Consider the following 12,693-nt stretch of genomic DNA (forward strand, 5'->3'; position numbering starts at 1 on the left):
CTCACAGTGGTATAGAAGTATAACTAGAATTTGAGTTCAGAAAATCCAAATTTAATTGACGTCTATCATTTCCATGTAACTGAGGTTTGAAGAATGCTTTAATTTCAATTCTCCTATCATAACGTTTGCTATTATGTAGTTCTTTAATTCATTTTGCTCTTATTTTTAACTAGTTGAATTAAATATTTTAATATTTCATGCAGTTGATGGTAAAGACGTATAAAGGACATATAGCAATAATTGTTGGTATATTTTGTGTACAAGTCCTTAATCAAGTATATATATTATGATCACCTCATCTGTCATTTGTTTTTTTTCTGTCAGTTATCTTCTCTTGATGATGTCTTTGATGAACAAATTTCTTCATTTTAATGGAGTCTAATTTATCATTTTTTCTCATAAGCTTTTTAAAAAACTTTCTTCTTTGTGTTAAGAAAAATTTTCTACTCCAATGTTTATTTTTGTATATATTCTTTAGCAGATTTCAGGTTCAAAGTTTCACATTTCAATCTTTGATATATTTCAAATTAAATCATTGCAATTTATTCATTTATATATACTCTTTTATTCATATATTTAACTACAATTCACTTATATATTTTGAGAATTAAATTTAATTAAAATAATTTTTTTGTTTTTTGAGACAGGGTATTACTTAGTTCCTCCTTTGCTTGTGTTCAGAAAATCTATTCTTAAACCAGAATAGTAAAAATACTTAAACAGTGTTTCCTAAAATATTTTTAAAATCAAACTTATTCAGTATATCTCTATCTTGGCGAATGAAAACCATAATGTAAAGCCTTTTCTCCACAAAAAAGCACCAAAGCATGGGGGGGGGGCATCTGCGCACGCGTACTCCAGACTCGGTGGGCTCTGGCCTCAAGGCTGGAGGATGGGGCGCAGGCGATTTTCCCAGAATGCAGCGGTGTTGTTTTTCACGTTGCCAGGACTCCATTTCCCACATAGGACTGTGACCTGGACGGTCTGGCGTGAACTACATTTCCCACAAGCTATCAAGGCAAAGTCCACCTCACTCTGTGATCTCAGTATCTCCGACCCCTTGAGGGAAGAGTGGTCGTGGGTTGCTGCAAAAGAGATTCTGTGGGTCCAGACGTGGCACCCGCGGGGCCCAGTGTGGCGGTGAGAGTGGGTCGCAGTGCTGCGCGCCGCGGCGGGAGCTGGTGGGGAGGGTGGTGACATCTGTGGGGACCGCAAGGTGGATGAGGCCGCGCTCACCCCGGGTGGATGAGCAGCTGTGAGGCTGAGCAGCGCGTGGCTGTCGCTGTGTGGCGGGGACACGGTGCGTATCCTTCACGTGTGCATGCGTTGCTGCAGCGATATGGTGAGCGTCTCTGTAACCCAGGAACTCCAGGTCCTCTGCTCTATCTGTGTCCTCTGTCACTGTGACTGACTGCTGCAGAGAAGTGGCCCGGATGGGGAGTCAGATATTGCGCCCTAGGTGAAAGTTTCCAGTGAGAAGAAACGGGCACCTGTTTAAGTTTCAAGTAGAACTCGCACTTAAAACAAATGTGGATTCTGCTAAAGAAAAACTTATTTTATGATACTTGCTGAAACATGTTAAGGAGGACTTTACAGTGGGTCAGGCGAGAGATGCAGGTTCCACTGCAGTGAGATTTTGCTGTGAATGGGAAATGGGCTCCACATGGACCAATGGGAGTGTATAGTCAAGGAGCAACACGGAGGTGAAGGGAAATCACTGAATTGAAAATAGAGAGAACATCAGGAGCAAGAGGGGTTGTGCCTAAACTGACCTAATGGGATTCTTGCTGGACAAGCCAGGGTGATCAGACTCACCTGTGGGATGGTGGAGACTGTGAAAACCAGAAAGATATGGGAATGAGGCTGTACAGGCTTGAAGAAAGTTCAGGAATCTGGTTTAAATTGGATCAAACAGAATCTTTGTTAGTTCTAAGAATTGGATTTCTTCCTGGTAGGGTTACTTCCTCCTGGGCGTCTTCTGAGTATCATACAAGTATATGTTTAAGAAACACAGTGTTCCTGAGCTCTGACCTCAGAACCCTGCAGTGAGCACTACTGATTCCATCCAGGATGGTTCCTTTTGGCTGTATGTATGAAATTCTAGCTAATGTACACTTGGAGGCAGAAACATAAGCTTTCAGTGATTTGAGGGAATCCTGGGTCACCCCCTTTTAAATTCTATACATTGTAATATTTAAAATACATAAAAATCAAGATCAAAGCAAAAATTAAAATACTGATTATCAAATTGTAAGTGTGGAGAAGTTTCTAAGCAAGAGTTTTGTTTACTACTTTAGGTTTATTCAGTTGTTTCTTGTACTGACCAAACAGAGCTCAATTCACAGTGATTTATTTAAATAGTCCAAACCAAATTTAAGCATTTTAAATATATGGCCATATAAGTTCCCTATATATTTGACTCCTGTATTATTGTCCATCGGTTTTCCTAGCCTTGTTAGCTAATGTAGTTCTGTGTTTTACAAAAAGAAATGTACTGGCCAGTCTGGGTTTTCTGTTGACCTTGTATCAGAATCCCTTCTTTAAATATTTTTCTAAACTTCACATTTAATTACTACTTTCTATTCTAGTACAATGATGATAGTCTGTCATACTTGTAATCAGTAAACTTTGCTAGATTCAGAATGCTGAGCTTCCCTTGTCCATCCTCAATATCTTGACCATTTCATTTAATCTCAAGACCACGAGACATTTTTATATGAATGATGTGGCCTCTTTCAGCCTTGAAGATGGGAATAGAAAGAGGTTGGTGTACTGTATTACAGCAGGACTCAATCTTATGCCTGATCTTAGGTCTTCATCGACCTCAGCAAAATGATGCATTGGCCAGAATGTGCCCTGCTCAGTATCTGGATTTACTTGAGGGTACATATATGCCTGGGCCCTCTGGCTTTGTGCTTGTAAAGATCTGGGCTTTTTTTGTTTTTGTTTTCTTATTTTTTGGTACTGGGGATCGAACTCATGACCTCATGCTTGCCAAGCAGGGGCTTGTGCCTCTGGGCCAAATCCCCAGCCTACTTTGTGACTTTATATAGCTGAGATTGCTAGGAATTTGATGAAGAAATGGGTTGATCTAAAACCCTAATCTTTCCAAATTGTATGTGACGAGAGGTAGTTTGGAACCTGGAATGAATAAATAATAGTAATATTGATGCAAAGCCTCCAGAGAACACTTAAAACACAACTGATCTCAGTGTCTTTCCTTTCTTTCAGGTCTAAGTCTCTGGAACTGCACCTGCTGGTAGAGGAATGCTGAGAGCAGATTGGCACTTTTTTTCTTGGAATGGGAATCAAACTCAGGACCTCAAGCTTGCCAAGCAAATGCCATTCTGCTGAGTTGTATCCCCAGCATTGATTTGCTCTTGAAGGTCTAAAATCATGGCCTGTGTAAGTCAGTGTTTCTTTCCTTATTGGTGTTTGTGTGTGTGTGTCACTGATAAGTCATATAAGAGTCTTCATTATTTTTCCCCAGAGTTACCTACAATGGGAGGATCCTCCAGTAACCTACTCCACAGTTCTTGTTCCTCTTGTAAAGTGTGTCCCATATCATCCAGCATTTTCTTTCCATTGCTCACCGTAAATTAACTAGTGTTCATGACATTATTAACAGATGTAGCCCATGGCATTGTGCATGCAAGGCAAGTACTCTTACCACTGAGCTACAACCCCCAGCCCTTATATCATTATCAAAATTATTCAGTGTTGTGCAAGTTTTATATTATAGGTAGTGATAGAGAATAAAGGAATTGAGTTTCTTCCATGTCAGTGTTACTGTTTTGTGAGACAATTATTTCATTTTACTATCCATGAAAAGTCTGTGAAATTTTCCAGAGATTGATTTTTGGCTACATTTTAAATATCTAAACTTTCATGCATGGTAAAGTTTTGTATGATCTTGCATGTGACTGGAAAAATACAGGAATTAGGAATTTTCATGGAAAATCCAGAGAAGTAAATACTATAAAATATTGGCTGAGAGTGTAGCTCAGTAGCATAATACTTCATATATGCAAGGCCTTGGTTTTAACCCTTAGCACAAAAAACAAAAACAAAACAACCCATAAAATCATGTTAAATGTCAAAATTCCATTTTTGTTTTGTGAAAACAAATACAAATTCTCATGATAAGATCTTACATAGTGAAGTACTTGATGCTTGTTAATTTTATGAAAACTTTATGTACTACATTTGAAAAAAAAATCTTAGTTAAAATTTTCAATTCTATTCCAAATGAAACCTCCCCACTAACTAACCCTTTTTGTGAATCTATGAAGCACCAGTCAGGCATTATGTGTATGATAATAATTGAATTTAATATTAAAATATCATTATTTTGTCATAAAGGGAAAACATTTGAGAGATTTTCTAGAAGATACAGTGAGTGGGTCTGTATCAGCAGGCTTTTAAAAATATGTGTATTCATCCCTTTCCTTCATATTGTAGATTTCTACCTTCTGTGCCAGTCATTTTCTTTTGCTGCACTGAGGTCCTTCATCTCTTCCATGTCTTTTCCTTAATTTCTCCAGTAATACATGGGTTTGCTGTTTCAGGGATTAATTTTATTCAAGGATGTGGCCATAGACTTCTCTCAGCAGGAGTGGGAATATCTTGACCCATTCCAGAAGACCTTGTACCGGGATGTGATGATGGAGAACTATGATAACTTGGTCTCACTGGGTATGTTTATTAACCTAGAATAATTTACATGTCCTTTGCTGTAGGATGTGTGCCTTTTCCATTGCAATTCACAGTGTTACTATTCAAGAAACTAGTTAAATTTGTTTTTCTTGAAGTGATTTGAGCTTTGTTGGCTTGGAAAAGAGAACTCCATTAAATACCTCCTTGTTCTTTTTCAGTGATTTTTACAATTCCATTACTTCATGTATTTGCCTATTGTTCTGAATAACCAACGGTCTAGTTTAGAACTCTCTGACAGTTATTTTAGAAGCATTGTGAAAAGGATCCACATAAGCTGTTCATTTGTGATCAGAATTTCTACAGTACTCTGTTTTCTGATCCAGTTTTAGGGATATTAGTTTGACACAGGGTCTTTAGTTACAATCATTATCCAAAGAGAGGACATCTTTTTATAGTGTTGGATTGAGTAAATGGAATTCTTTTTTTTTTTTTTTTTTTTTTTTTTTTTTTTTTTTGATACTGGGGATTGAACTCACAACCTTGCACTTTCCAGGCAGGCGCTGTGCCGTTGAGCTATATCCCCAGCCACTGAAATTCTTCTAAAACAGATAAAGTAACCCATTTCCTAAGACAGAGTTTATTTTACTAATGGTCAAAATTTGTAATCTATGAATATTACATGTAAAATAGAATGAATATGCTATGGCTCTCTCATCTTGTATGCTTTTAGTAAAACAATTACAATAATATAGTAACAGTTTACATTGGAATTAGTATATATCAGACATTTTTCTAGTTACTTTACATCCATGTCATCTAACTCAAAGTCTTTTCAACAGTCCTGTTATTTTCCCAATTTTATAAGTGAGAATGCTGAGAAACCAGGGGTTTAAGGGACATACCAAGAGCATAGCCAGCTAGAAAGTAGCAAAGTCAAGATTTGATCCCAGGCTCTACAGTATGTGTTTTCAGTCACATTATGCTTGTTCCTTCATAAGAATTAGAGGACATATTACTTGACTTTGTTATTTATTTACTTGACTTTATTTATTTATTGGGGTTTTTTTGCTCTTTTTTTTTTTTTTTTTTTTTAACTTTTTATCGGTACCAGGGATCGAACTCATGCTGCCTGCTTGCAAGGCAGGTGCTTATGCCGCTGAGCTAAATCCCCCGCCCTATTTATTGGTTTTTTTGAGACAGGGTCTATGTAGTTCAGGCTGGACTCAAACTCAGAGTGATCCTCCTGCTCTACCCCTCAAGTTCTGGGATTAGAGATATGTACTACCATGCCCAGTGGATACATGACTTTAAGGGAAAAAAAATATTGACTTTATGTAACTAATTTTTTTTTTTTTGTCTTTTTCATTTTTATTGGTACCAGAGATCGAAGTCACGACCGCCTGCTTGCAAGGCAGGTGCTTATACTGCTGAGCTAAATCCCCAGCCCCTATGTAACTAATTTTTTATTTCACTCATCTCCATACTCGGTATCATTATGACTTGTCACTTACTATAATTATAAATTAAATTTTGACTTTTAAAGTTTATTTCTGCATCCTATGATCCTTGCTTTTCTTTGTATCCAGGACATTCCTTTTCTAAGCCACATATAATTACCTTACTGGAGCGAGGACAGGAACCTTGGATGGTTGTGAGGAAAGAAATAAGAGGAGAGTGTACAGGTACGGAAGCTGAAGCCATTTGTGTAAATAAGTCCATGAGGAAGTGACCAACTCTTTTGGTAAACACATCCTTGAAATTTTGATTAGAAAGCTCCTTTCTCATTAGAGAAAAGCCATCTAATGTGGAGAGAAAAAGAGAATCATAGCATGAGAATCATAATATGAGGTAGCATGATTTTCCGTGTTACTTCCGTATCTACTTGTTATTCTTACATTTCTCTCCCAGTTGGTCTAGTGACAGGCATTCTTCCATGGAAGATAGGCTTTTTCATGGTGCAGAATTTTAATTCTACATGCTTTTTTGTAGATCTATATATAGAGCTCTATTCTTTAAAAATACATCTATTTCTATATATGGCAAATATTTGATTATTCTTGAGTCTGGCACTATCAGTCTGGAAATACTGAATAGGACAGATAATGTTCCAGTAACTATGGAGATTATTAAAAAGATAGCTAATCTTTTATGGAAATTAAGATACACACCAAATACATAAAAACAATACTAGGTAGTAAATGAAGTGAATTATTCTCTGAAGGATAGGAAATAAGAATAGGGCATGTTTACATAATATAGAGTGCTAAGCCCCCCCCCGCCTCCTTATTTTTAAGAACCCTTTTTTGAGGTGATAACATTCATATAGGGATCTGAAGTAAGAGATCAGATTGTTTGAGTATATGAGGGAAAATATTACAAGAATCAATAGCCCCATAAAGGCTCTGAAGGTCAAGTGAGATTTGTGTGTTTGACAATAGCGGGTAGAGCATAGCAGAGTTAATGAGGATATAAAATATATTAGGAGGGGGCACGTTTAGTAAGGTGTGCATTATTGTAAAGGATTAGTATTGTTTCTAAGATCTAATCCAAGGGTTAGGGATATAGCTAAGTGGCACAGTGGCTGCCTGGCAAGCTTGAGGTCCTGAGTTCTATTTCTGGTAAACCCCCCCTCCCCCAATCAGCTACAGAATATATTTTAAAATGGCCATGACTGAGTCCCAGTAAAATCTAATCCATTACCTGATAATATAGTTCATTATTTATTTTTGCCCTTGAGATAGGGTCACATTGTGTTGTACAGGCTGGTCTCAACTTCCTGAACTCAAGCAAATGGTGCTATAGGTGAGTGTCATCATGACTAGCATTGATATAGGACTTTCTTTTGGTATTAGGGATTAAACCCACAGCTAGGCATGCTAGGCATGTGCTCTACCACTGAACTACAGTCCCAACCCCTATGCTTAATTTTTTTATAATTAACTTTAGAAAAAGGTATAAACTTTTATTAATGTTGAAACATTGCAAAAATTTTAATTAAGGAAATAGGAGTTAAGTTACTCACTTTTATATACTTTTGATACCTTTCCAGTTGCCTCAATAGCATTATAGTTTTCCTCTAATTTGAAACATTTCTTTGATGCATGCTTAATTTGTCTCACTCACGTTTGTCTTTTTTCTTCTTATACTTTTTTTTTTTTTTTCCTGTCTTTTTCCTTTTATCAGTACCGGGGATTGAATTCACGACTGCCTGCTTGCAAGGCAGGCGCTTATGCCGCTGAGCTAAATCCCCAGCCCCCTATTCTTATACTTTCCTACATGAGATTTGACATTGAACTTTCTTTGGTCATTTTACCAGATTAGTCTTTCATGTGTTCAAATGATGGTTTAGGAACTAACAGATATATCTAGGAGCACAATTTTGTACAATATTGTAATTAAAATAGTATTAGTGAGGGGCTGGGGATTTAGCTCAGCGGCATAAGCACCTGCCTTGCAAGCAGGCAGTCGTGGGTTCGATCCCCGGTACCGATACAAACAAAAAAGACAAACAATAAAAAAAAAAAAATAGTATTAGTGTGATTTCAAATTGTTACACATTAAGATGGCAGTGCAGCCTCAAGGAAAATTGGGGGTGAGGGGTGGGGAAAGAATGAAAAAAAAACGTACTTTAAAAGGAGTAACAACTGGTGGACACAGTGGAGCACACTGCAATCCTAGCCACTCTGGATACTGAGGCAGGAGAATGACAATATTGAGGTCAATCTGAGCAACGTAGAGAGAGACCCTGACTCAGAAATAAATGAAATGAAATGAAATGAATAGAGTATATTGAATTCAGAGTGCCCCTGAGTTCAATCCCTAATACTGTAAATAAACAAAAAAGCATAGGTTTAAAGTATAGAATATTGGTGCTAGACGTGGTGGCACAAGTCTATAATCCTTGTCCAAGTCTATAATCCTCCTGTCTCAGTCTCTTGAGACTGAGACAGGAGGATTGCTGCAGTTTGAGGCCAGCCTGGTATACTACATACTGAAACCCTATCTCGAAAAACCAATAAAAAGACAACAACAACAATAACAACAAAAACCCCAAAACCATAGAATGCTACAAGAGGCCCATTGAAAAACATTGAGTGCTGAAGTGGCTTTATTAATAACTAATAAAATAGACCTTAAATCAAAAAGTTAAAAACATTTTTACGATGCAAATCCTAGACAACAGCTAAAACGGCTTTCCTATAACTGAAAAATTAGACTTTAAGGCAAAAATTTTTACTAAAGAGAAAAAAAGATATAACAAAAGACATTCCATATACATGAATCTTCCTATCTAGCTTCATGTTAGGATGACAGTACTTTGTAAATTGACATACATGAGCCAGTTATGGTGGTGCACACTTGTAATCTGAGCATTTGGAAGACTGAGGCAGGAGGTTTGCTATGAGTTTGAGGTAAGCCTGGGTTTCAGTGTGAGCTCGCAGCCAACCTGAACTACATGACAAGACCCCATCTCAAAAAAAAAAAAAAAAGATATATAGAGTCCCTGCAACAAGACTTTATGTTAGAAGTTCACATCCAAATCCTAAAATATATATGGAAATTACTAGAGGCCCAAAACTTCCAAAAGATTAAAAATTTTATAAACCAAGAAAGCTAATACCTCCTTTTTTCTCTATAGTGGGGTAATAATCTTTGGCCTGAGCTACAACCCAGCCCTTTTCATTATGTTTTAAATTTTAGATGGGATCTTGCTAAATTTGCCAAGTGAGACGTGAACTTTAGATCTTTCTGCCTCAACTTTTTTCAGTACTAGGATTATAGGAATGTGCCACCACACTCAGCTATGAATGTCTTTAGTTGTGCTGTCATGGCTTTCTCAACGTTCTGATTAAGTTGTCCAGATTGGCCTGATAAACTCACAAGGATTAATATATGTTACATATGTGGTCCTTAAAACAGTCTGTCTGTGTCTCTTGTTACCTGCAGTGCAGAAGTTGTCATATTTTCCTAGTGGTATGAATCCCACTAATATATTATTGATTCTTTTGCTCTTCAGCTGGAAGTCATTGGAAACATTTGTCTGTGTTACAGCGTGGCCTTTTTAGATGCTGTTGTAGTGGATTTTTCTTATGTTAACCCAGCTGAGCTTTCTGTGTAGTTCCCTAGCCAGCCAGTGAAAGTTTGGGTGACACTGGCAAGATAAAAATGAAGGAGAAACTATATTATTGTGCTTGAACCATCAATACAGGCCAATACCTTGTATTGTAGCTTGTGCACATTGAAACTCATCACCTGGTGATGCATGTTAGCATGCTCAACAGATGAACACAGTTTCCTCATTCCTCCTAGATCTTCCTTCAGCTTCTATAAATCTTTGACTAGCTTCATCTATTTGAGGAGAAAAAAAATCCCAGCTTTTCCTACAGATCTTTTTTATCATTAACATGGCAGCTTGAGGACATGTCAGTGTACTCAACAGTTCTTATTAGTACTGGTTCCAGTCTGATTTCCTGAGTTTCACATATTTTATAAGACTCTGTCCTTAACTTCTCTTGCTATATAGTCAGTATTGTTGCCCAGCTTCTGACCCTCCTAACTTGAAGTTCTAGCCTGTGACTGATAGATTCCTACTATAGTTCTCTTATTAACTAGCTTTCTGGATAAATCTCTTACTATGTTATCCCTTACTATGTTGAAATCACATTAATACCATTTTATTTTTTTTATTTAAAGAGAAAGAAACAAAAAAATCGAGGAAAAAAAGGTTAGAAATAATACAGAATTACAGAAGAATAAACAGTAAGAAATCACTAGTTAATAAGTTACATATTGTCATCTTAAAAATGGTTGTTCAGGTTACAAAAGCATACAAAGCATACAAAGTGACATTCAAATAGTGACACTGCAAACAGTTCTGCTCAATGATCCAACAAAAACTTAGTAATATGGTTATCAGTCCTACACACTTGTTTTTTATCTTAAAGAGGGTAAGATTATACATATCAAAACAGAACAAAACGGTTCATAAAGAAACAATTTAAAGAAATACAGATTTCAAAGCAAGTCCACTGGAGATCTTCACTGTCTATCTTATTGTCTCTAGTTTTCTTCCAAATAGTTGTCCCCATCTTCGCACACAATATACATACTGCATATTATAGAACTAATCAAATCATTACAGGATGATGAAGGCTTTTTAGGTCTTCAAGACCTGACATTGGGGAAGTCAATAATGACTACCATAATGTCTCTCATTCTCTTCGTAGTAGCCATCCTTATCTTTATGTATGCTGAAACTGAACTAAGAGACTAGACTAATATCATTCTGAACAGTGAATAATAGTATTGCTAGATTTTATATCGTAATGTTACAGAATTAGCATTGGATTTCTTAGTGTCTCTTCTTCAGAGTATCTGTTCATTACATCTTGTATTATATAATCTGTTCCCATAAACAGTTTAAAAATTCTTCCCATGTGTGAATTTCTACATGTATATCTATCTTCTCTGTATTATAGGGAAAAACAGATCATAACAAGACAACAAAATAAATTCCTAGAAAAACATGCAATGAAAAAGACACATAAGACCACAATATTAGGTGATCTACCATAGTTACTATGCTTTCTCTTGTTATTTTCAATAGACTTGTCCATATCATTAGGTTTAATGTGGTTAAGCATATTATTACATAGCTATTTTTATAAAAACACAACTTTGAAAACATTGTAGAACTTGAGAGCTGTTAATAATCAAAACCAGTATGGATATCTTTTACATCTTGTTATCTTCAGAGAAGTTGCCTCTACTTTTAGACTTGATACTATCAAGCATACCAAATTCGAATAAAATCAGCCAAGGTAAAACTGCTGTCTAACAAACCATATTCAAATAAGATCAGTCATATTAAGACAATGTAAGTAATTCAGGGTTTCAGTTTAAGTTAATAGGAAATTAAGGATATTTACCATGGTATAACCTGCTATTTTTTTTTTTTTGTCTTTTTCCTTTTTATCGGTACCAGGGATCGAACTCACGACTGCCTGCTTGCAAGGCAGGCGCTTATGCCACTGAGCTAAATCCCCAGCCCCATAACCTGCTATTTTTGGGTTAGATGTCTGTGCCTTCAAATCTGATATGAGTGGACAGACCAGAACAAAATAAACTCAAACTAAACAAGAGTGATAAGACTACTGTGACTTTTAAATCCTGATACATTATTAACAATGTCCTCTGCCTTCTTTTTTAGGCTATTTTTCACCTTTCCCCTTCTCAGGATGTTTTGTATGTTTTGGGTCTCACTAGCCCCTTTAGTTTTTAGATTAGGGGGCCAGCCCATTGTCTATCTGAGTGTTGCTGAACGTTTCTACTCCTGAGCTTGATCTTGAGCTGTACTCCTTTACTCACTAAAGTCATAGAGTTTTCCTTCCTTCCAGTTGTGTAATTCTACACTGCCCAAAAGTGTCATAGCTTTCCAATCTATCTGTAGCTGCTGGATGAGTTGTAACTATTTCTCTCTGGTTTCCTGTCACATATAGCTTTGCTTTCTCATCTTTGACTTTCAGTTTATTAACCCTCCTTTGGGTTGAGTGTATTTCCCATTCAGAGCATCTCAATGGAGCCTGCCTCCTAATCTACTCTGCCTGTTTTTTTCTTTTTAATTTTAGTGTATCGAGGCTGTCTATATTAAAGATTATAGCTTACCGTCTCTGCCTCATGTCTGCTACTCGACTTTACTGCTATAATTTGTCCACCTTACTCCCTCATTCCACTGTCTGCCCCATTCATTGAGGCCTCTCTGCCACTGTTGGTGGAATCCTGGCATCTCTTCCTTTCTCTCTCTGGAATGTCCTTCAGCATTCTTTGTAGGGTTGGGTTGGTCTCTTCTGTATACTTATCCTGGGCTTATCCATGAACTCCCACAGTTCCTCCTTGTCTTGGAAACATCTTGTTTCTCCATTAATTTTGAGAGAGAGTTTTTCTGGGTACATCAGTCTTGATTGCAAATTATTTTCTTTCAGGGCTTGGACTATTTCCCCCCAGGCTTTTCTCAATTTGAGAGTTTGTGCTGATAAG

At 36.9% G+C, this 12,693-nt stretch overlaps 1 protein-coding gene across 2 annotated transcripts in view; it reads left to right on the forward strand.

Moving 5' to 3' along the window:
• The first annotated feature begins 659 nt into the window (after window positions 1–659).
• The window catches only part of LOC134470279 (zinc finger protein 30 homolog), a 58,097-nt gene continuing 46,063 nt past the window's right edge, over window positions 660–12,693 (forward strand). Inside the window, exons 1-4 of one of the 2 annotated variants that reach the window (XM_023564019.2) lie at window positions 706–1,140; window positions 3,232–3,405; window positions 4,569–4,695; window positions 6,243–6,338. In XM_023564019.2, coding sequence (XP_023419787.2) covers window positions 3,397–3,405; window positions 4,569–4,695; window positions 6,243–6,338 — 232 coding nt within the window. In that variant the 5' untranslated portion in view covers window positions 706–1,140; window positions 3,232–3,396. Of the gene's footprint in view, window positions 1,141–3,231; window positions 3,406–4,568; window positions 4,696–6,242; window positions 6,339–12,693 lie in introns of both variants that reach the window. The other variant, XM_023564023.2, reaches the window with a different exon arrangement.

Source organism: Cavia porcellus, unplaced genomic scaffold (genome assembly GCF_034190915.1).
Source record: "Cavia porcellus strain 051 isolate PalLab524CR breed Dunkin Hartley unplaced genomic scaffold, mCavPor4.1 scaffold_7, whole genome shotgun sequence".
In the NCBI taxonomy this organism is placed as follows: Eukaryota; Metazoa; Chordata; class Mammalia; order Rodentia; family Caviidae; genus Cavia; species Cavia porcellus.